Here is a 23,957-nt window from a genome sequence, read left to right as displayed (position 1 = left end):
ATAAGCTTCTTTCTCAGGTTATTTATACTGTATTAATACATTTTTACATCCTGAGAGGAACAGTAATGCTGCAGTGTGATATTACTGTAGTATCTTTACAGTGCGTTACCCCGCAACACTTGTTTCACTGTTTATTTCACACCAGACCCACTGTTTATTTCACACCAGACCACACTGGTAAACAATACCAATCCACAAGAATTTAGGAAGAGAGACAAGATATTTAAGTGTAAGGGAAGAGAAACATTCTGCTTCAAATTTTGCTTGTCAGTGTCACAACCACCTGCGACGGAAACGCCCTCATGTGAAGAGCATACAGGAAGTGCAAGTAAAGTTGCACTACATATGCCTCAAGCAGCTCTGTCTGCCTTGTGAGAGTTAGGGTGTGATGTGAAAGATGCAGGGGGAGCGTCACCTTTTCCTGCTCACTTACATGGTGGCTTTTGGTAAGATAAAACATTTTCTACATTTTTCAGTCTGTGACATGGGTGTTATACTGTATGTTTGTATTGGGAAGTACCTAAGTGACTTTCAGGCTTGAGACCCTTGAAAGACATCAGCAAACAAATAATTTTCTTTCTTGTAAAATGTAAAAATAAAAATAAAAAAATAAGATAAACAAAAGCTTAGTTGTGAAATCTTATGAAGTGTATTTAATATTTCTCTGTTTTAGTTTGATCATTGTTTATTTATTCTTTAGAGTTTCAACCACTTGCATAGTGTAAAGAAATGAAGCAGACAAGCAGGAAATCCTTCCTGTGCGTACTAAGCACATTTTGAATTTCCAAGACATGATTTCTACATTCTTGTTGGGACTTTTTATATGGAGCCAACAGGAACTGAAACTGAACTATCTCTGTGAGAAAAAAGAAACTCTTTCTTTCATGGTAAATAATTGATTTAAAATGCACTTTTTCCACTATTTGTCACAGGCAATTTAAATCATGGTAAACAGTTGCTGTGTTGTTCATTTCAACATTCATTAGATGGGACGTCATTTGCATTATTTATTTAGCCACCAGATAAATGCAAGTCCAGTGTCCACTCTGGCTTTATCTCTGTTTTGGACAGTATCTGGTAAATAAGTCTTGTTTGGTGTCGGGTGAGGACAGTGGTGTTTTCAGAGCTTTGATGCTGAAATCAGCTGTCTGTTTTTCTGGAGACAACACTAGGACTCCTGGGATAAATCAGCTGAAAGAGTTGAGTTGCTGGATGCTAGACCAGACCAACTAATGCTCTATAGAACTGAGGGGATCTGCAGAGCACCCTCAGATTGATGGATTTATCACAATGACTGACACCTCTAACATATAATAGTATCTAAAAAAAGACATACTGTTCAACTCATCTAAAAAGCTGAACACAGAAAACATAGAATCCCTGGACGTGGTGGACAGCAGTGAGCGTTTCCAGTGGACCCAATGAACATGTAGAGCTTAGTGTCCCACAGAGATTTCTGTTGTCCAGTCACTCAGTTGTGAGCTGCATCTGCTTTTGCTTCTACTCTTTTGTATTTGTAGTGCACTGTGTGAAGATATATATATATATATACTGTACATGTGCAACCAAGTGGTCGGATCGTGTGTTATAATTTTAGCCGTGAAGTTTCGACATGAGGATGTGAAAAAACAAAGATGTCTCCGTTTCTGTTGCATGTAAAAGACTGTGCATCAAAATACTGACAATGTTAAAAAACACCAATTCTATATCAGTGAAGTGATGTGAATGAAAACTACCCCTGTGTCCGTGTGCCCATATTTAGTAATGTCACAACAATCAGTTGTTCTCTATATTCTGGTAATGATGGAGGCTGATTTGGGCCTGACCTGCCACCCAGTGGACATGTATATTAAATCTTCTTCCTAATACACACAAACTATGCAAGCAAGTAGCATCTGTTTATATTCATAAACTCATTTCACTAAACACACATTAATACACTGAGTTCTCACAGCCTCCGTGAGAAGAAATATAGCTATATGTAACAAGATGGATAAATGTGAAGTGTTAAACAATTGATGGACTTACGTATAATTATATATACGTATAGTACTATTTAGCTTTTCTTCATTTGCCTTGTGTTTGATTATTTTTACTTAATGATTCAATCTAAAAGATGAGAGCAGTGTCTAATTAATCGGTGCATTCTTGACTGTGAATGCTCAGTGTCCGACATAACTGGGATTCACACATCAGAAATATTTTTTTTCACCGCTCTTACAGTAATGCAGCTCTCAAGTGTTTTAAAAAAAACCTGACATACATCAGAAAAAGAGAACTGAAGCGAAAATGGAGAGAAATGTTCAGTTCCACTCTGACATGAGACACATTCTGCTTCTGTGGTGTGAACATTTCAGCCCGTCAGCAGATCACTGGACTGTTACTTTACACCACTCTACGGATATGTGTTTAAAATCCTCATAGAAGATAGAAGAGAACAGGATTTAGAACATGGTTCCTCCAAAACAAAATGTACAAATACACATTTTTTTATGCTTCTCTGTTTGAATTTTCAGTGCAGTTTGCACCAGTGTGTGTGTGTCCTTGCTTTTTCATACCTAAAGTAGACCTCGAAGAAAGACTCTATTATTCTGTCTGATGAAGAAGTCCAACCTGTTTTCATAAGTTGTCAGTGAGGCCTGACATTCTGAGCACTGACAAGTGAAGTGAATAACAGTGAATAAAACTCCATCTTGGCTCCTGTTAGTGGGTGGATGTATCAGGCAGCAGGTGAACATGTTGTCCTCAAAGTTGATGTGTTAGAAGCAGGAAAAATGTTCAGGTTAAGGATCTGATCCAGTTTTCCAAGGAGGACTGGGTCTCTCATGTGCTGCAGCTGCAGCTCTTGTGGGCTGTTCCCGGTCTGCAGTGGTCAGGATCTATCCTAACAGTTGGTCCAAGGAAGGAACAGTGGTGAAGCGGCCACAGGCTCATTGATACACGTGGGGAGAGAAGGCTGCATGGCCCGTGTGCTCCCGTCCAACACACCAGATACTGTTGCTCAGACTGCTGAACAGGTTCATGCTGCTTCTGATAGAAAGCTGTCAGGATACACAGTGCAGCAGGAAAACAGACTGACATAAGATTAGGTGTTGGTCACAATGTTATGTCTGATGTGTGAGTATGTGTTGACATGATGTGTGGGGGAAACACTGAACTGTCCTGAGAGCTGCATTAAGAGCTGATGTCGAGTTGAACTGCATATTCTATATTCTAAAATCAGTTACCACACATCTCTATTCAAGTGTGCATGTGTGTGTGTTTTCAAATTGCAGCCATCACTGTTTCCTTGGCTTTCAACATTGACATAAAAACCCCTGATGTCTATTCTGGTGAAAAAGAAGATTTCTATGGATACAAGGTGGTTCAACTTGTATCAGGCAGCACAAAGGGGTAAGTCTGCTCAGCTGGCATTTATTTAAAATTTAGCTATTTGACATTGTAATTATTGTTATTGCCAAAATCATTACAGTAGCCTACCCATGAAGTAGATGGACATTAATCATTATTGTTGTATTATATGTTATATCAGGAAGAGTTATAAAATATACATTTTGCTACAAAAGCAAAATGAAGTGATTATTGATATATGAATGCATAAAGAAACTTACAAAACCACAGAAATGAATAGATAAATTAAGCGAATACTAAAACTATCTGGAAGTTTATAACGGTTACTTTGTAGCTTATGGGTTGAACAGAGACACATTGTGGTTTGGCACTTGTAAGCATATATTACATCCTGTGTCTTATCTTCCTGTGTCATCACTTCAGAAGAAAAAGCTCTCTGCAGTCACACAGACAGCACTTCAGTAAAATGGTGCCGCTCATTTCAACCTGACGGCCATGATGGTTACTGATGGTTACTGATGGTTACTGATGGTTACTGATGGTTACTGTCATCCACAGGATAGTCGTCACCGCACCTCTGAGGCTAAATGGATCTGGAGAAATATGCAAACATGAAAGAAACTCAGACAAGTTGTGCTTCAGTAATAAAGGTACATGCATGCAATTTTAGAACTCAATACTCAAATAGGAAATTCATCACACAATAAAAAGCTTCTGGCAACACGGAAGGTTGAAATAAGCAATTTATGATGCAGCTGAAAGGCTAACTGTGTTGTAACTACTTATCATATGCTGCTTTTGAAGACATTTCCCAGGAGGACGAAATAATACCAGTCAAGCACCTCGGACTGTCAATAGCTGCAGATTCACAGTCCCAATTCACTGTAAGAAACAAAAGCTCAGAACACTTTTTCTGTGACATTTCTTGAAACCTCCGAGCAGTGCAATATGCTAATGTCTTTTGCCTCTTATGCCCTGACCCAGGTCTGCAGCCCAAGTGTAGCCCATGAATGTAATGACAACTCCTATCTAAACAGTGTGTGTTACAAGATCACAGGCGGCCTTCAGCAGGTATCCTCTTTCACACCTGATTTCCAAGGTAAACTCCCCGTCTCTGTGGATCTGATTTTGCGTCATGTTTTTTTTCTCCTGACATTTAAAATTCCAAATATTTTTCCAGAATGCACAAAGAAGACAGTGGACCTGGTCTTTCTTTTTGATGGATCAGCGAGTATGACTGAAGAGGAATTCACAAAAAATAAAGATTTCATAGTGGACATAATGAAGAGCTTGAAGAACTCATCTATCAAGGTCACTGCTCTTCTGCAACATGACAGAATCAATACTGTTCTTCTGTTGTTTAACGTTATGTTATATGAAAATTGTGTTTTATTTCATATTTTTCAGTTTGCAGCAGTTCAGTTCTCTTCAGATTACAGGAAGGTTTTCGACTTCAATGACTATGAAGCTGGTAGAGCTCATGGGAAACTAATGAATGAACCCCACCTGAGGACTCTCACCAACACACACAAAGCCCTCACATTTGTGATGTAAGTCCACTTTCATTATGTACAAAAGCCAAAACAGGCCTTAGCTGCCAATATATTCACTAGACAACAATGCGCCATTTAAGCAATTTAATGGATGGAATGTTATTGTTGAGGATGGATGAATGGATATTGTACAGAGGGGTGAAGGTGAAGGAAGGTTGATGTCTGCGCTGCTGGTCTGGGAGGATGAAATGATGACTGGTGGAGGGAGACTAAGAGTGGGGGTTCTGTCTTGGCGTTACATGCCCCACAGACAGTACCTGGAATGGGACATGGAAAAGTATGCACTGGTAGAGAGGGATGGAGGAAGGGATGGAAGGATGGAGGGATGAGGGTAGGGGTGATGAGAGGGGTGGTTGGAAGGTGCCTGGATAAAGTGAAAAAAGGGAGGGTGGGTCGAGAAAACCTGAGGCAAACTCAGATACTCTCAAACGGTTCGAGATATAAGGCTTACACCTAAAATGCACTCTAGCCTTTACAGGTGAACTTAATTTGACCTTCTTTAAAGGGATAGTTCAACATTTTGCCAAATTGGCCCATTGCCATAATCGCTATAGTCATAGCAGTAGGTTCGTTACCTTTATTTGTCGGTGCAAGCTGTTTTTAGAACGACCTCCCTCTGCCCCGAGCTGCTCAGAGCTAAGCTACGGAGGCTCATTTTCTGGGTTTCCCTCATCAAACTCATCAAATACACAATCTAACAACTCCAAAACGCTCTGGTGGACAAGTTGTGACCTGCGCATTCACTACGCTATGAGATAATAACAGAACGTTATGAGACAGAGTTGTTTTCGAGGTAAATACAGAGACTGCTTGCTGAAAAACTGTCCCTGAAGGCAATACGCATCAGCTGTTTTGCATGAATTTACCTCTAAAACAACTCTGTCTCGTAAGGTTCTGTTATTACCTCATAGCGTGGTGAATGTGCAGGTCACAACTTGTCCACCAGAGCGTTTTGGAGTTGTTGGATTGTGTATTTGATGAGTTTGATGAGGGAAACCATCCCATTAGCCTCCGTAGCGTCGCTCTGAGAAGCTTGTGGCTGTGCTCGGCCGTTCTAAATATAGCTTGCACCGACAAATAAAGGTAACGAACCTACTGCTATGACTATAGCGATTATGGCAATAGGCCAATTTGCCAAAATGTTGAACTATCACTTTTGATACATGTCCAACTGCTCAGTGTTTCAGTATTATAACATAACATGCTGTTCTTTAACAAGGTGATTAACCACAAACATCACAACAAGGTCTGATTCATGAATCCACCACTAGGGTTAGGGTTAGGTTTATCATGAGACCAAGACCACAGTCCATCAACAGCACCTGGACGTGTGGATGCTTCAGACGATGGGATGTTGTCAGAGGGAAGTGTCCACTGAGCTCAGAGTGTCACAGAGTGTCATCAGCAGGTTGGACAGAGACAGAAAGACAGACAAGTGGACGTCCTTTGGACACATGACAACTTACTGATACATGGGCATGTTTTGTTGTGGTGTATACCCACCACTGATGTTAGCTTTTGTTTCAATACATTGTTGGAGACAAAGAAATGACAATTCCATACTTCTACTTAAATGCCCGACTTGATATAATATAATATCACTGTAGCATCAACTTTTTACATTTTACATACATTTCACCCAGAAGTCAAAATGTATCCCTATAACTTTGTGGGTAGTGTATGACTAATGGTTGGAGGTGTTGATGCGTGGCCCTGCTCCTGAACCTTAGTTTTCCAGTTAACTTCATGTGTTATTTTCTAACATCAACCATTACACATATAAGTCTAGAAGTCTTGTTTAACGAGTAGATTTAAAATAATTGTGGTTGCGTGACCCCGCTGGGTACATGTGCTACATTTACACTGTTTCAGGGATAAGATCTTGGAAAACCCAGATGCAGGCGCCTCTCCTGATGCGACTAAGGTTCTAGTGCTGATCACAGATGGAGATCCCAGTGATGTGGACCGAGATGGAATAATTAAAAAATATGAGAAAAAAAACATCATTCGCTTTGTCATTGGGGTAAGTTGTCAAGACTCTAATTGATCCAACCGATGACATTTATTGATGACATCATTAATCCAGTTAAAACTGTTCCATGTGGTACATGTCAGCAAGCATCAGTGTTGTTCTGGTTTCAGGTCAAAACTGTTAGTTTGGATAAATTTAAGCTCATTGCTTCAGAACCATCAGAGAAATATGCCTTCCACATTAAAAACTACGCTGGACTGGGCGAATTACTGGAAAACCTCCAGAAAAAGATCTTTAACATAGAAGGTGACGTTCAGTTTTCCATTTGTGATCTTTGTTTATTACAAAATAATGAACACATATGAACCAGTTTTGTCTCTTATTTAGGCTCCACTGTGGCTCGTGCTGGAGCCCTAACTGGTGAAATGTCTCAGAGTGGATTTAGTGCCGTCTACTACAAGGTGAGTAAAGATTAAAGGACCTTGGTTGTCATGGTTACAATAACAGTAGCATTAACTACCTTTGTCGCTATGGCTACTATAATGATGGCCACAGTTTGGTTAGGTTTAGGCACAAAGATACTGTAACTAGGTAGATTTAGCAGCAGATTGTGGTTTGGGTTAAAGGAAGTACTTCCTCAGTCTGTTGTAATGGCTCCCGTATAAACCAAACCAACTGGTTTCACATGTGAGTTGAATACTGCTCCTCCATATTGCTGTACTTTGGTGACTCATCCAACAACTGGTCACCAACCACAAAATGTTATTATGGGTCATGCTACCATTATACACACATCACAGACAGGACATTCTCAAAGAACTGTAGTTCCTTGGCACTTTGCAGAGTCCAGGGTCAATAAGGGAAGTGGTCCATACACTCACACTTCACACTTCCACTATGACTTATTATTACTGACTAACTTGGGAGCTACAGCACTGGCAGATGCAATGAGGACAGTTTACCTCAAGGCATCTGCTTCATACGACACAATCTACTCCTTTATTATACATTTGTTCAGAAAAATTTTGTTTTGTTTTTGTTTTTTTAAATGAAGAAGTTTAGATTGCATCATCAACATCCTAGGTGTATCAAGGTGTGGCAACCTTAAAAAAACCAAGCAGTAATGTTGAGAGTAATATGATAAGAATCATTCAACTGTTTTTCCCAACCCCATCACTCCTTGTCTGTGCTCTGACTAGATGTGTGTGTTTCTGTTAACAGGACACCTTGATCCTGGGCTCAGTGGGCACAGACAACTGGCGAGGCTCCCTCCAAGAGCTTAAGGCCATCTCCAGTGGTAAAACTCTCTTTCCAAATGACATGCTTCTTTATCTATTTTTTTATTTGACCTGGCATCCACCATCAGTTTAAAATCCATCATTATATAGCACTGTAATGTAAATGTTGAGAGATGCACGGTCTTAAAAATTCAATGAAAGGGTACCTTAAGAAGACCCAATGGCATTAGGCCGTAACATCATTTCATATTAGAACTCTTTGTCCACTTTCATCCCTGCACTATAACCAGTGTTGACATGATAATATAGGACTGTTGCCAGAAGATATGACGAAAGAATAATGCTTTTGTGTACTTCTCAGGTGCTCCAGGATCAACCAAACCCGAAGTCACTACTAAACCCGTAAAACTGAATGAAACGCAGGTTGGTAACTGTGAGAAATCCCTGTCTATCACTGCTATTTAAGGAAACCATCTTCATGTTATGCCACAGTTAGTTCCAGAATTAGAAACAGTTGAAGAACAGGAGCCTGTACAGGAGGTGCATGTTTACTTTATCCTTCAAAATAACATTAACAACTCACATTTAGATCAGCTTTTCCTGAGCATAGCCACTCAGACAGCTACATGAAGCAGCTTCTTGTCTGCCTTCAGGCTGGAACTGTCTCCGTGGGCTCCACAACCTGAATGCTATGATCTTGTAGATATCAGTAGAATATTAATCAGTTAACTAAAAGCAGGTTACGCTCTGTGGCAGCTACTTTAGGAAGCCAAATCCAAACATCCCATCATTCCAATAAAACCATTGTGGAGCAACATTAATGTGTGTATTTGTGTGAGATCAATCAAAGTAGTCTGAGCACTAAGTCAGTTAGGAGTTGACGTCTGTACTCCCTCCCTTTGTCTGTGCTCTGACCAATTGTGTGAATGTCTGTGACAGGTCACGTCGATCTATGATCAAAACATGCAGAATGACTCCTACATGGGTAAACCTATTTCTCTATTTACAAATTACCCGTTCCTTAATTACAATGTTTGGTTTTTTTCGACTAACTTTAGAAAATAACAGGTAAATTATCCCTATCTGTCTCCTGTGATGATAAAATAGCAAACAGGTGCATGTTCTCGTAAACTCTTTTATATAACTTTTATAATGGCTTCCTCAAATATGAACATAACTGTGCTTAGTGCTTTAACACTTCTATCACTGCAGTACAACCTCTTTAATGTGAACATTCAACAGATGATATCATAACAGCTCATATGTAACTGTTGCTGTTGCAGGGTACTCTGTATCTGTTGGACAGAAGAATGATGCTCCCCTGTATTTTGCTGGTGCACCAAGATCTGAGCACAGAGGACAGGTTGTACTTTTCCAAAAGATTGGCGAGGACTGGGTTCAAGCTGAAGGACTAGATGGAGACCAGGTTGGTAACTGCCTTGAGATGGAAACTGATTTGATGATATTCTGCACAGAAATAAAGGTGTCATGAGAAACCTTACTTGAAGCACAGAAGCCTAATAGACCAGAATGTTTCACTTTTACATCTAAGAATTCAGGCTCCAGCTTCTCAGAACAAGCAGCTTGGCACTGGCTGTAGTTTTGTGGTCTTTACTAAAGCAGTTTTTTTATTCAAATGTGTTGCATTACAATTAATTAGTATCTTGAGATGCGAGACACTCACTGTACAGTATGTTGCACCTTTACGAAAATGTGCAGATGTCAGCGGTTGCAGAGAGGAAACCAGAGAACTTCCTTGCATCTAGTTTTGCTTGAGGAAAACTGAGATAAGCGTGGGAATCGAATCCATCACAATAAATGCTTGTCCTAACTTTACTGAAAGACATGAAGGTTCTTCAGAGAATAAGTGCATTTTTGAATTAAAATTGTGTTTGTCCACACACGTTCGCCAGATTGGTTCGTACTTTGGTGCAGAGCTGTGTTCAGTAGACATCGACTCAGACGGCAACACTGACTTCCTGCTGGTGGGAGCTCCACTGTTCTACCAACCTCATGAGAAGAGAGAAGGCCAGATCTACGTCTACACACTGACTGATGAGGTGGGGGGCGGCCATGGAGCCTCACTTTAAGTTTTGTGACACCATCACTTAAGTATTCAAGATGTAACTGAGAGAAAATGAATGCAAACTTGTGTTCTCAAATCCCACAGTTGAAACTGAGAAGGCAACTGAATGTGACGGTGCCATCCATGGGTAGATTTGGCACCACCATATCCAGCCTGGCAGACCTGAATGGAGATGGACTGCGAGACGTTGCTGTCGGAGCCCCCTTAGAGGACGATAACAGGGGGGCTGTGTACATCTACCTTGGAGACAGGCACTATGGGATACGTAGCTCTTTCAGCCAGGTGAGGAAGACAACACCTGATGGGTTGTACTATTTTTGTCGTTGTTCATGAAACTGTTCAATGAGGAGACAGGGTAAAAAAAATGTTAAAAGATGGTCATTATTAATACAGGCAATGCCAAACTCTAAATAAATAAAAATTATTATTACAACAGAGTTTTTTTCTCGCTTGTAAAGTACTTTTGCTAATGTTGAATGCAGGTCAGGGTTAATGGAGAGAGGGTGAGGAATGGACTATGGGAAATATGTTGTAGAAGTGTAAGAATACTGATTGCTGTCAGAAGATATAACTATTTGAGACTTATATTAACACAAATATTCCGCTTACTTCTGCTTTAAAATAACGTGAAGCAAGTGTAACTGTATATACTATACATCTCTTCTGTGTTTGTTGGGTTTGTGTTTATGTGTGTAGTGTATGACAAATAAAAAATTAGTTAAGAGAAAAAAACAGGAACTGTTCTATACAGCAGAAGGTGGAAAAAAACAACTATTTTCCATGGGATATTTTTATATTCCTATGTCAAAAGCTTTTAAAAACCCTAATGTGACTCAGACTGAGCATCTGCTGATATAACAGTAAATAATACATCACCTCTCTGTTGAGTATGCAAATCAGGAAGTGTTTCAGTGTTGATTCTGTTGCTCCAGAGAATCATGGGGGAAAAAATATCACCTGGGCTGAGATTCTTTGGACAGGCCATTGATGGAGGCATGGACCTTGGTGAAGATGGACTCCCTGACATTGTGATTGGATCACAGGGCGCAGCTGTTGTGTTAAGGTAGGGATTTGTACAGTTCCTAACAGAGTACGTCTCAAGATACCGGTTCCCAAGATTTGTGAAACAATGTAAAAAAAAACAACAACAAAAAACAGACCAACAAGAATGTATGTTTGCATCACTGAAGCCCTACAACCTCGTCAACATAGACTACAAGTAACCTTAAATAAGTTTTGGAATAAACAAAGCAGTCATGACACATTGTTTCACTCAGGTGAAAGGAGAGGATGTGTTGATATCAACCATGCATTTTTAATTATTTTGACAAATGTCTTTTCAGGTCCAGGCCTGTCTTTGATGTCAAAACGCGCCTGTCTTTTCTGCCCAAGGAGATAAGCATTGACAATTTTAACTGTCTGGCGACAGGAGATGAATATCTAGGCCTGGTTACCATGACAACATGCTTCGAAGCGCAAGAAACAACGAAGAGCAGAGCAGGTGTGGACCAGAACCAATGATGGGACTCACTGACAGTTGCTACACACTCACTACACACTGTCACTGCTTGGTTGTAATGGTGCTGTATGGTTTTGCAGTGGAAAATGGCGCATATGTGAACATCTCATACACACTCAACGTGGATTCGACAAGACAAACATATCGAGGTGTCTTCGATGAAATTGAGAAATCCAGGATTTATACCGACAGTTTTAGTCTGGAAAAGGATGTGTGCTTTAACCATACCATCTTCATGCCGGTGAGGACATAAACTAATGCTCACACTCACACTCTACTGTTTAACTATTTGTTGTTTATCTGAACATCTCCTTTTACCTCAGCTACTTCTTTTATATTGCTTCTTTTCTATGACTTTAAACAGCACACTGTATGATCTTTTATATTCTCATACAAACTGTGTTCAATTCTGTTATCGTTATGGATTTTGGGCCCTGAAGTGAACGCTGTCCTCAGTGGGGCAGTACTGTGCGTGCAGGGTTGAAAGAATGAGCATGTTTGTGACAAGAACCAAGGCTGTTGAACATAACCACAGAAACCTCATACGTGCTGTTGCTAACTTCTCATTTCACCAAATTACTCAACAGTTACTACTGCAAATCCAGAAAGTTACTGACCACATAGCCACACATTTCAAATATTTGACAAAAAACTTCTGTCTTTAATAATAATTATAAGTAAAGTTTATATACTGTATACGTAGCACCTATCATGGACAGAGTCACAAGGTGCTGTAACAAAGAACAACCACCAGAAAATAAAATTAGGCATCCATGAACATGCAATTACATAGAGATAAATAAAATCCCTGTCTATCTGTCTAGATTGACCAGATAAAAGTGAAAAATAAATGTGCAGATTGTTTTTACAAAAAAAAACTATTATGAATATTTTTCACATGCATACAAGAACAAGAACAGTAATCATCAGTCTTTGGTGCAACGTCGGAACTGTTGTGCTCCTGTCACGAAACCCTGCAGTACACTTCCTGTGAGAAAACCCCTTCACAGCAAGAACATCATGTAGCTGTTGGGCCACGGGGGAATCGCACTGAGCACTATTGTTATTGTGTGGATTTTTTCCTATTTATTATTATTTTCTTTTTTCATCTTCCGGACAAATTTCGATTTGCTTGTAGGACAAATTATATATCAAACATGCGGTTCAATTGGGATCGGTGTGCTATTACTTTTCTCAACAGAATACGAATAAAAACTGCACAAAATTTTGCATTGAAGTCAATGAGACGAGCTGAAAAAAAAGAGCGAAAAAGAGCAATCATCTGAGTTTTGCAAACATCTACTGGTCTGACATACTTTCACCCAGAGACTCCATTTAAACTTTAAACAGTAGATGCAAGTCTTGTGTATTAGTGTATCAATTCACGTTTTGATAGGTCATATAGTTTTTGATCAATCACTGTTAAATGACCATGATCATTTTTGGGTTCAGTTTAAACAGTTGAACATGGGTCAGTCTTGACAGCTGCTCTCAACAAACTACCTCTACCTTCAAAATAACATTTTCCAAAATAAAAGGTTTTCCTTCTGTACTGCTTGAATATTCCCTAACAGTGTGACTCTTCTCTTTTTCTTGTAGAAATGTGTGAAAGACACGTTATCACCCCTCAGCGTAAAGTTAAACTTTTCCCAAGTCGACAGTGAAAATGAGCCGGCCATCTTGAGCATTGACAGCAAAAGGCATGCTGGTGTTGAGGTATGCGCAGTGAAGGCTCAAGCAGTCATGTGAATCAGATCAGTAATATTTTCAAAGAATTGCTCTGTTCTGAACTTCCCTACGAATTGACACGAATACGATCCCTCGTTTTGCAGATTCCGTTTGAAAAGCATTGTGCACAGAATGACACCTGCATTGCTGACATTGAGGTGGATTTCAACTTCACGTACGTATATCTGACTGACACACCAAAACCGCTGTATTATTTACATGATATGACCAAGTGTAATGAATATTATGCCTCTCTTAGGACCCCGACATTATTGGTATCAGAAGATAATTACTTCAATCTGACTATAAAGCTGTCCAATCATGGGGACAACTCGTACAACACCACCCTCACAATGCACTATCCTCCAGGCCTCTCCTTCTCCAGGATGACTCAGCTGAGAACAGAGGTGATTACATCTCAGTTCTATGCCACGTCCAAACATTGATCCAAAACTCCACATTTACACTGATCAGGCGTAACATTAGGACCACTGCCTAATATTGTGTTGGTCCTTTTTGCTGCCAAACACACAACAAACTGCGCTGCAGTGTGTATCCTGACAGCTTTCTTTCAGAAGCAGCGTGAACATTTTTTCCTGCTTCTAACACATCAACTTTGAGGACAACATGTTCACCTGCTGCCTAATATATCCACCCACTAACAGGAGCCAAGATGAAGTGTTATTCACTTCACCTATCAGTGCTCAGAATGTTAGGCCTGATCAGTGTATCTCAACACTGGCTTGTAGTATGAATACGAATACAAATAACTTTATTAAAAGGATAGTAGCATAGCACAAGTGGGGTTGTATGATCTACAAATAGCCCCTAAGTACTTTAATTGCAGTAGAAGACTATCTGCACTCCTCCCATTAGCAACGCCAGCCCATAGCCCTGCCCAGAGATTTACAACATATACATTGTTGTGAATGGACCCAAAGAAACGGCCTATTTTCGTGGCCTAAAAGAGGTTTTACCTGAAAAAAAAAAACACAGTTCCATTGTTCGCTATAATATAATTTTTTCCAGCCATTCAAAGTGCAGGAAAAACGCAGTTTTTGTTTGGACCTAACCAACTCACGTATCCCTCCGCCCAGGGTTAGCGCCCGCCGATCAGCAGTTGTTTAGGCAGTTCTCTGGGCAGGGCTATAGGCTGGCATTGCTAACGGGAGGAGTGCAGAGAGTCTTCTACCGCAATTAAAGTACTTAGGGGCTATTTGTAGATCATACATCCCCACTTTAAAAAAAAAATGCTACTATCCCTTTAAGTAGGAGCAGTCTGTGATCTGATTTATCATGACCATAGTTTGCAGGTCTCAGGACCTACTGCTTCAGATGTAAAATAAAAGTAGTTTCTGGCTGCAGACGGGGTGGTATAAAATCTGATAAAACACCTCAAGTGACGCACAAGTTAGTGTCAGTTGGGGGTAAAGACTACAAGTTTGATGATGGAAAAACCTGGGGGTGTGAATTCAGATAGAAGTGAGATTAGCAGCAGAGCCTGCTCCTTATCTCTGCTTGAGGTGAGACTCCCTTGAGGCTAGTCACCTCTACAACAGACGACAAAGGTCTCTGACTAAACTGTTGAGCATTTGGACTAAAAGAAACATACAGCAGTATAAAGTGTCAAAAAGGCACTGAATGTAAATAGTACATTTTTGTATTTTCATATCTGGTCATTTTTCATCACCCATGACAGTTTCGTACAAATGTTAGACATCATAATATGTTTTTTCATTAGTATCTTGATCAGTTTAATGTTTTGGTTAGCATTAATGGTACAGCAGCTGAAGACAAAAGCCTTGTTCCTCTAACTTAGCTACATGATGGAATCTCTCATAGTTTTAAGTTAATTGTCAGGGGGTTCAACCACTCAGCTCTCATACACGTGTGTTTCCCAGCAGAGCAGAAAACAGAGAACTGAAAAGATTTGGAGGATTTGAAACCCACACAGGAAGTGTGGTTTGCCAGAGGAAAAACACTCTTTAGACCTGCCTGAATGTGGCACCTACAGTTTAATAAAAACAAAGGTCACAAACTCAAAGCTATTGTTCTATCGTCCTAGCTCATCCTGGCTTGTGCATGTTTTTTTTTCTTTAAACAGTCCGCAAGACACACGCACAACTGCAATGGTCTCGAAGGAGTACTCAACAAAAGTATATGCAGCATCAGCCATCCTGTGTTTCGTAGCGGATCTGCTGTGAGTCATCCTGCACCCAGACACCCTCATGAGCAATCAGACAGTGAAATGTCACAGATGATTAACTGCCACCAACTGTCAGAGTCAGGACCTTTGACATTTACTAACCAGGCAACCCTGTGTACACATCTCCTGCTTGATTGAACCTGACATCACTGTCTTTTTTTTCCTCTGAAGGCAACATATATAGTGTCTTTCTACGTGACTGACTATGAGTGGAATGACACAGTGTCCGTGACTGTTACTGGAAAAAGGTAGAAGTCTGCTCAAGTCATCCAACACACTGAACAAAGACAAGTCTCTGTAATATAAAATTATCATTTCATATAATTACATATTTCATGTTCAGTATTCACAAGAAGTGATTTTTGTTTCCTCAGTGATAATTCGAACATGACTGAGAGAAGCTCCCAGACCAAAAAAGTCTCAGTGCAATTTGATGTTAAACTGGCTGTAACAGTGTAAGTATGACTAGATTTGTGGTGTGAGCCGTAGTCCTTGCATGTGTCCGGTCTTAAAAAAGAAAGAAAGAAAGAAAGAAAGAAAGAAAGAAAGAAAGAAAGAAAAAGAAAATATTTATTACTACTACTAATAATGTATGCAATCAGTAGTTCTATCAAAGCTGACTTCATATTGTTATTTTCAGGAAACAAGACACCACCACCTATCTGAATTTCACCACAGAAGATGACAAACCAAAAAAAATGGTTACTGTATATGAGGTGAGCGAAAAGCGGATGACTGAAGATCAATCATCTACTAGCAATTTTAAAGCTGTACTCATTGATTAGCCACTTTGAGGCAACACTGACATGTCCAGCATTCACTTGGTGCAACAATGTTGCACCTTTCAGAGTGTCATCATTCAAAATAGCACCTAGTAGTTTCATGTTCAATCTCACAGTCATCAGCCCGACAGAAATGTGCAAGCTGTCAATGTGTATACGACCCAACACCAAGTCATTGCTTCCTGTTGTTTAACAGTGCGAACTCACATGCCTTTGATTTCCCTAAATGATATGATTTCATTTTGTTTTGTTTTTTTACTCAGCTAATCTTCAACACAAACTATGTGCGATGTATGTTTTCTAATTAGGAAAAATATTAACAACAGCAGAGGCACACTGGAAGGAGTTCTCAACAAGTGTTATTACAGAAGCCCACATGTTTTTCAAATGAGTGGTATTTATTTTCATATTGATGATCCACATGACAAATAAATGGCAAAGGGCAAGCTATTTTTTGAACGGCCGAGCCGCGAGCTGCTCAGAGCTATGTATTTGATGACTTGATGAGGGAAGCCAAGAAATCCCATTAGCCTCCGTAGTGTAACTCTGAGTAGCTTGTGGCTCTGCTCCGCCATTCTAAAAACAGCTTGCACAGACAAATAAAGGTAATGAACCTACTGTTATGACTATAGGGATTATGGGAATGGGCCAATTTGCCAAAATGTTGAACTATCCCTTTAAGATGTCATGGATATGTAAACTATGATGCAGTCTAGCAACACTGAACAACTTTGCTAAAATGAGTTGTTAAACTCATCTTTGCATTGAAAGTAATCTGCAGAAATGAAAACATGGCCATCATAAGAGTTTCCTAAGGTTGATACCTTGTTTGATGTGTTAACAAACAGTTGGCTAGTTAAACATCCAGCAAATACAGAGCAACAGAGCAACATTTAGAGCTGTGTTTCAGTTAACTTGAGAAATTCTTGCACATTTCCTCAAATTTTTGCTCTGATTTGATCTTCACTCAGTCCCCAGAGTTTTTTTTTTGGGGGGGGGGGGGGGGGGGGGGCTCTCTGCTGCTGGATGGTGAGCTGGTAGTGTGTATACTGTTTCTGGGGGCTTTTATGAAGTTAAGATATAAGACATCAAATTGGACTCACTGAGTTTTAGAGGTGTTTGTAAATTAAAGCAACATTGCGGAGTTTCAGCGCAGTGCTTCCACCATCTGGTTGAGAAGCGCTATCGTCTGGGGGGAAAAACGAAAACAAAACTTATCAGCCAGCGCATCCAGCGTTTATTCCCATTAATAAACGACAGTATTTCCCACATGTTTGCAAGGAGACTGTGTGGCGGGTGGTCGGGGGGGGGGGTCAGCGGCGGTGGCGGCGACGACCGGAGGAGAACCGTAGTTTCGCTTTTACCCCCCACGTCTCTCCCTCGACGCAGAGGGGAGGGGGGGCGGTGTTTCGTACCCGTGCAGGGAAGTTACATAGTGCAGTTTCAGCCGACACGACCCGGCTCAGGCTGCGGCGGCAGCACCATTCATCCTATTAACCATTTTTCTACCATTGCAATGAGTCTGGAAACATTATTTTAAGGCCGAAAAACTCCGCAATGTTACTTTAATGTGGCTGTACGTAATTTCACTGCTGACGACAGGAACGTAAATTTGCATATTTTCCGTAATTTTAAATGGACAAACTGTGTCTCATCATTCACAGATATCCAATCCTGGTCTGAAGGCTTTTCCTGCCGCAGTGTCCATTTTATTCCCAACTGCTCTGGAATATGACTTTGAATTGAGCAACTACCAAATCTATGTCCAGAAGGTAAACCTTTCACTGACAGAACTGCGAACTGAAACTGATACTGTGTATGAAATGACATATTCTCAATGCCTGTCACTTTTTCACTTTTTAGAACAAAACCCAATGCAACATTACTGATTCAAAACCTGAGGTAAGCCAAAGACATTCAGCACAGCAGTATATCAACTGAACATGTCATGGAAGTATACACATATAAACTGCTGCTGTGTTACAGATCTGCCATCTTGGAAACTCCTGCAAATTCATACAGTGTGACTTTTTCACCCTGGACAAAGAATCTACTACTGAGTTCACCCTGTCAGGAGATGTGCAATTTAAGAATCTCAAAGCGTATGAAAAGGTATGCAGCTACAACACACACCACATGTAACAGTGAAGGTGGTGAATATATGATTAACTGACAAACACTTCCTTTGCAGAATATTCCCTTTCTGACAAAATATATTGGAGACGGTGGCGAAGTTAGATTCAGAAGCTTGGTAAACGTTACGTATAATGAGACACGATACATGGTGAATGCTCGTGGACAAGGGGTAAGCTGAAATTTGACCACTTCCAAGATGCTGCTTTTTTTTTTACTGTCATTGTGGTAATTTATCATATTTATCAATAACAGAATAAGGACGATTCAGCACAGGAGACGTCTGGTAAACTTGGCATTTGGAGGATGGTACATATAGTCTTCACATTAAAGGGACTACGAGGAGTTTTGGAAAGCGAAGTGTTTTCACACTACATTTCCCATGAGCCTCCGCGCGCATGGTAAAATTCTTGAACCGGCACAAGATGGGCGAAAGCGAAAACATTTGCCAAGAATGTTTTCATTAATCAAGAACTTAAGTCGGAGGTTCGAAGACGATCAGATACCGGCGTAGTTCCGACCATAAACGGCGATTTGGCTGCAACATTAATATGAGACTCTTTTATAACTAAAAGAAAACTCCTCATGGTCTCTTTAACTAAAACTGCAAAAAAAAAAAACTTAGACCATAACTCATTAAACTCAGCTTTGATATCTTAATTTTCTTTTTTTTTCTGACAACAGGCTGTTGTTCGTGTTGAGTTCATAATTCCTGCTGATCAACAGCTGATCATTTTTACTGGCGTTGGAGTGGGGTTCCTTCTTCTGATCATAATCACAATAATCATGATTAAGGTGAGAGTTCCACATTGAAGACAGTCAGACTAAACCACAGTCTAAACTCATGAAATACAAATTAAAGTCATACTGTCACTGTGCAGGGGCCACATTGTTTCATGGCACGTACATTTGAGCACATCTGATCACTCATGGGCATGTTGGCCTTCAAATCAGCTGTGGTCAAATGCACAAGTAATTTTATGAGTGGGTCAAGAAAGCAATATGTGTCTGTCTACATATAATAGGTGATGGAACAACACACATACACTCTGTCTGTGGAGCATTTCTCTCTCATCACCCTGGCTACATTTGTCCACCATGGTGTCATAATGTACCAAAACTCTATTCAAACGTCTCATACTATAACATAGAAGATATGTAACGGTGTGATTTGAGGGTTGTTTGCAGCTCATTGATTCACTCAGCCTTTCCTTTGCCCTCAGTGCACAAAGAGCGGCTGAACCTAATTCTGTTGTTAGAAGAGTTACAAGCTTCTACAGAGGAAATGGGGACAGTGCTCTGACTGGTTATGTTATGCTTAAAACACTAATTCTGAGACTAAATACAACCCTATTGAACCATGTGCATAACTGTTTTCACTCCTATCAGAAAAAAGTGATCATGTGCTAGGACTGTTAAAATAGTGTCCACACACCTTTGCAGGGATATTCAGAGCATGAATGGAATTAAAAAGATCTGAACAGTTGCAACATTTAATCTAATATTTCTTTTTCTTGTGTCAGCTGGGTTGTTTTAGGAGAAGGAGAGATTATGGTCAGGAGGAAGAGGACGACGAATTTACTTTCCAAGATGCCGGCTCCTCTATGCCAATCAACCAATCAGTGGCTGAAGGCGAATCTGACAGTGAGAAGAAACCTGCAGAGTTAGAAGTGCTTCTTGACGATGGCCAGACCAATGGCAGCAAGCCTCCAGCCGATACAGAGGAGACACTGGAGGAAACAAAATAACTGTAGCACAATGAAAGTAGGCAGACATGCTGAAGTTCAAGTATGCAGCATGCACAGGAGGTCCGGAGAGCTAAGGAACATCACTAAAGGAACGTTTCATCATTTAGGTAAAATTAGCTTCTCTGCTTCTTTGCTGACAGTCAATAGGATGAAGATTGATACAAATGACAAATGTCACATCTGTCTACTGGAGCCAGGAGATGATTAGCTTATAGCTGAACATGGTGTAAAAACGAGGGAAAATGCTAGTCCGTCCAAAGGCAACATGTATGACAAGCTAATTTTTATTTTCAGTATGCCACACAATTCACAAATTTGCGACAGTCATACCATGAGTGACCTTAGACCTTTGAACTGAACATGGAAAAACTCCTCAGAATAACATGTCACAGGAAAAAATATGGGCGACCACAGGTGATGTTCCAGGACGGACAAACATGCACCAGATGTCATGAACACAGGATAGATTAACCTATAATATGGACGTCCAGGATAACACAGAGATCCTAAACATATGTGCAGACTGTGATCTGAGAGGGAAATGATAAGACCTGAGCTACATGACCTCCACCATGGGACTACAAAACAAACCAGATGTAACACCCAAGCCCTTCATTCATTCATACATAACAACCAGCTTCCAGCAACTGTAAAGGTCAATGAGAAACAAGTTATGTCACTTTAGTTAACTACATACACAAATGTAGAGTAGTCTTGTGATTGCCATGACACAAATGGAAAAGTTGGCAAATATCAACCTCATTGTCACTTCACTAACATCTCCTTCTTGTAGTTAATGATGTATCATTTACACTGTAATATATTGTATATTATACTGGTCTGGATTAGGTATTTATTCAGCAAGCAGTTTAAGTTCCTTTTGTATTATATCTGACTGCTAAATGCTCTCTGCCTTTTATTATGAAGTATTTTATTATTCCAGTGGATGCAGTGCATTGTTTTTTGATTACTGATCTCACAAAACGTTATCTTTGAGCTGCCAAGGCAGGTCACACACATATAAAGTGACTTTGTGTAGGGTACAGGAGTCTCACAACATTGGCACATTGGAAGTGGGATTGACAGCATTGGATTTACAGGATATTAATCCCTTGTGAATCAAGGAAAAATGTTTTTTTTTGTTTTTTTAGGTAAAAGTCAAATTATTTGACATGGGTTTGTATGAGATAGGGCCTACCTTTGCTGTTTGTAGCTGTAGCAGCTGAGCTGTGGAGTGATCAAATATTCACCATGTGTGTGACATGGAATACAGTTGAACAAAGATAAAGCTGGTAGATAGTAAGATCAAGTGATTAAAATATTCAAAAATAAGTATTTAACTTTTCTTCAGTGGGAGAGGACTTTTTACACCTGGCCATATCCACTGCAGCAAAACACTCAGCTGCTCTGTTGGTGCTTCACCAAAACCGAGAGGTCGCCACTCTGAATCTACTGACTATACTGTAGATCACTAGCTCACACAACCTCACATCAAAGAAAGCCCAAACTTTAGCTTTAAGCATTAGACTGCATTGTCAAAAGCTACAATAACAAACAAAAGTAAATCATTCAAAGCATTCTCACAGATACATCCCCTCAAATGGGATTCAAAGGCATTTACAATAATGCTGAAGAAAATAAAGTCATTTTAGTGCCACTGCATTAGCATGTTTTTGGCCATAACTCACTAATACATCGTCTTACTGGAGATCCCATGGAAGTATTTGTATAAAACACAGACCTGTGTAGTTTTAAGGTGCAACTGTATTTTGTTTTACTGATTGTGTTTAATTTTCTTTTACTTAAATCTCTCTCTTCTTTTTCTGTTTCTGTTAAATTGGCCAAATGTTTTATGCTCTTTATCAGGAAGAACAAAGAGAATTGAGCTGAGCAAATGTATATTTCAATGTTTATCATGTATGTTGTGTTGATTTATTTTGTGCCAGTTTTAAACAAAGAAGTGGCCAATGTAATAGTTTAACAGCAATACAAACGTTTATTTAAACCATGCTATCATAATATGCCATACCACAATTTGTACTCTCTTTAACGCTTTTTTTTTTTTTTTTTTTGCTATTTCCAGTTCATGGCCCTAAACCTAGACATTCACGTCTGGGTTTGGATAAGGAAAACCTTAGTTTCATGAAAATTTACCAAATAATTAGTATCTCATATTTCCTTTCCCTTTTATTCAAAGCTAAAATAAAGTTATAAACCTGCACTGAAATTTCAAATAAATTTCAGCCTTTAAATATACATAGATTGTATTTTGTTTGTGTGGTTTCCTTCACAATTTGTTGGCAAAGCATCAAGGTCAGGATAAGCTGCAGGGCAGTTAGTGATTTGACAGTGCTTTGATACTGGCTCCAACACTTTCCATGAGGCAATGATCCCTCACAATCAACAATAAAGTATAGGCCTGCTCAAACCGCTGACCGATAGCTGGAATTGACAGTAACGATGGCAAGTAAATGGCTTTGGCCTTCCAGTTATCTTACTGTACAAGTACAAAAGACACCACCAAAATAGTCTGAACTATCATGACCAAGAGTAAACACATGACCCTGGGCAAACACTTCTTTACCAAAATGCCATCCTAAAGAAAAGCACCTCCGCTGCTGTAATGGTAATTTTCAGTGTGTACTTGTTTATTCCTTTCTACTGTTTTGTGCTCTCTGTTTGATACAATACAGAGACACACGTTGTGCATGTTCTCATGTAACATCGCCTGATTCTCGGATTTGACTCCTGTTGCTGACCTTGGTGTACATTGTAATCTGTTTCAGCTTGATAAAGTTCACTTGTGGGGGGTGTCACAGATTCCACAAAACTCCCCTGCTCAATGTATTTTTTGTTCCATTCCTTGCAGACTGCGTTGCACTCTGTTCGACTGAGAACCTTCTTTGCAAAGAATAAAACCCTTAAAAGACAGTCGATCTCAACATCTTTATTTCAGTTCTTGCCTAACAAATTTCCACAACAAACTTGGTGCCAGAAGCAGAATCAACTATGATCCAGATGTTTGTTTCAAATGCCAACAACGTGGACATTGGGCCAAAGACTGTCTCAACAACCCACAAACAGCTCAGCAGAGCACAGCAGCTGGCAAACAGCTATCCAGTAGAAAGACATTCACTCACACAAAGTGAGGCTGCGTTGACCAACACAGTATAGAGTGTGAGCCAAGCGCCGCTCTACACTGCTCCGGTGAATTCACAAACACACATACACGTTCCAGAGAACACACATCTCACGACAAACAGCGATGGAATCTACGCAACACAGACCATGGCATCAACCTCAACGCAAAAGACTCTGTGGCTTCAGAGAGACCATGTGCCTGGTAACAATGATTGTTCTGATTATTCTTCTTCCACTGACCTGGTATGCTACTACACCTACACCCACTCACACACGAAAGTCTCGAGCAGTACAACATTTAGATCATGATTGGCTATCTATTGAAAACCCATATCACATTTACCACACAAATTTATGGTGGAGATATGCAAACTACACTGCTCACCACAGCAACAAAACCGACTGTTATGTGTGCACTCACATGCCGCCTTCAGTTCACTCACCCCAGCTCTCAATTCGTATCCCAAACCATACAGAAAGTGACTGCGCAGTTAAAATAA

At 40.0% G+C, this 23,957-nt stretch overlaps 1 protein-coding gene across 1 annotated transcript; it reads left to right on the top strand.

Annotated features, from left to right (window-relative positions):
• Positions 1–337: 337 nt before the first annotated feature.
• On the top strand, positions 338–23,247 carry LOC146991113 (integrin alpha-M). The gene is made up of 33 exons (XM_085777361.1): positions 338–446; positions 3,276–3,393; positions 3,910–4,001; positions 4,156–4,235; positions 4,336–4,450; positions 4,532–4,662; positions 4,759–4,901; positions 6,777–6,927; positions 7,047–7,182; positions 7,264–7,337; positions 8,098–8,173; positions 8,476–8,537; positions 9,054–9,099; positions 9,398–9,540; positions 10,028–10,174; positions 10,285–10,482; positions 11,133–11,263; positions 11,544–11,701; positions 11,800–11,960; positions 13,319–13,435; positions 13,552–13,622; positions 13,707–13,854; positions 15,552–15,647; positions 15,825–15,901; positions 16,028–16,108; positions 16,294–16,369; positions 18,100–18,207; positions 18,299–18,337; positions 18,422–18,547; positions 18,627–18,740; positions 18,824–18,877; positions 19,253–19,363; positions 20,092–23,247. Exons 1-33 carry the CDS (start codon positions 398–400, stop codon positions 20,314–20,316), a joined length of 3,654 nt encoding a protein of 1,217 aa, XP_085633487.1. The 5' UTR covers positions 338–397; the 3' UTR covers positions 20,317–23,247.
• Positions 23,248–23,957: the final 710 nt, after the last annotated feature.

The sequence above is a fragment of the Trachurus japonicus genome, chromosome 1 (assembly GCF_045865225.1).
Source record: "Trachurus japonicus isolate A0001 chromosome 1, Traja_1.0".
NCBI classification, from domain to species: Eukaryota; Metazoa; Chordata; class Actinopteri; order Carangiformes; family Carangidae; genus Trachurus; species Trachurus japonicus.
The sequence above is the reverse complement of the archived record's forward strand: the minus strand, read 5'-3'. Positions and strand labels throughout refer to the sequence as shown.

Bases quoted from the DNA above. Each gene is read 5' to 3' on its own strand.
- LOC146991113 (XM_085777361.1), top strand. From the start codon at position 398: ATGCAGGGGGAGCGTCACCTTTTCCTGCTCACTTACATGGTGGCTTTT. The intron at 4,451-4,531 runs GTAAACTCCCCG...ATATTTTTCCAG, and splicing joins TTTCACACCTGATTTCCAAG to AATGCACAAAGAAGACAGTG. The intron at 11,702-11,799 runs GTGTGGACCAGA...ATGGTTTTGCAG, and splicing joins AACAACGAAGAGCAGAGCAG to TGGAAAATGGCGCATATGTG.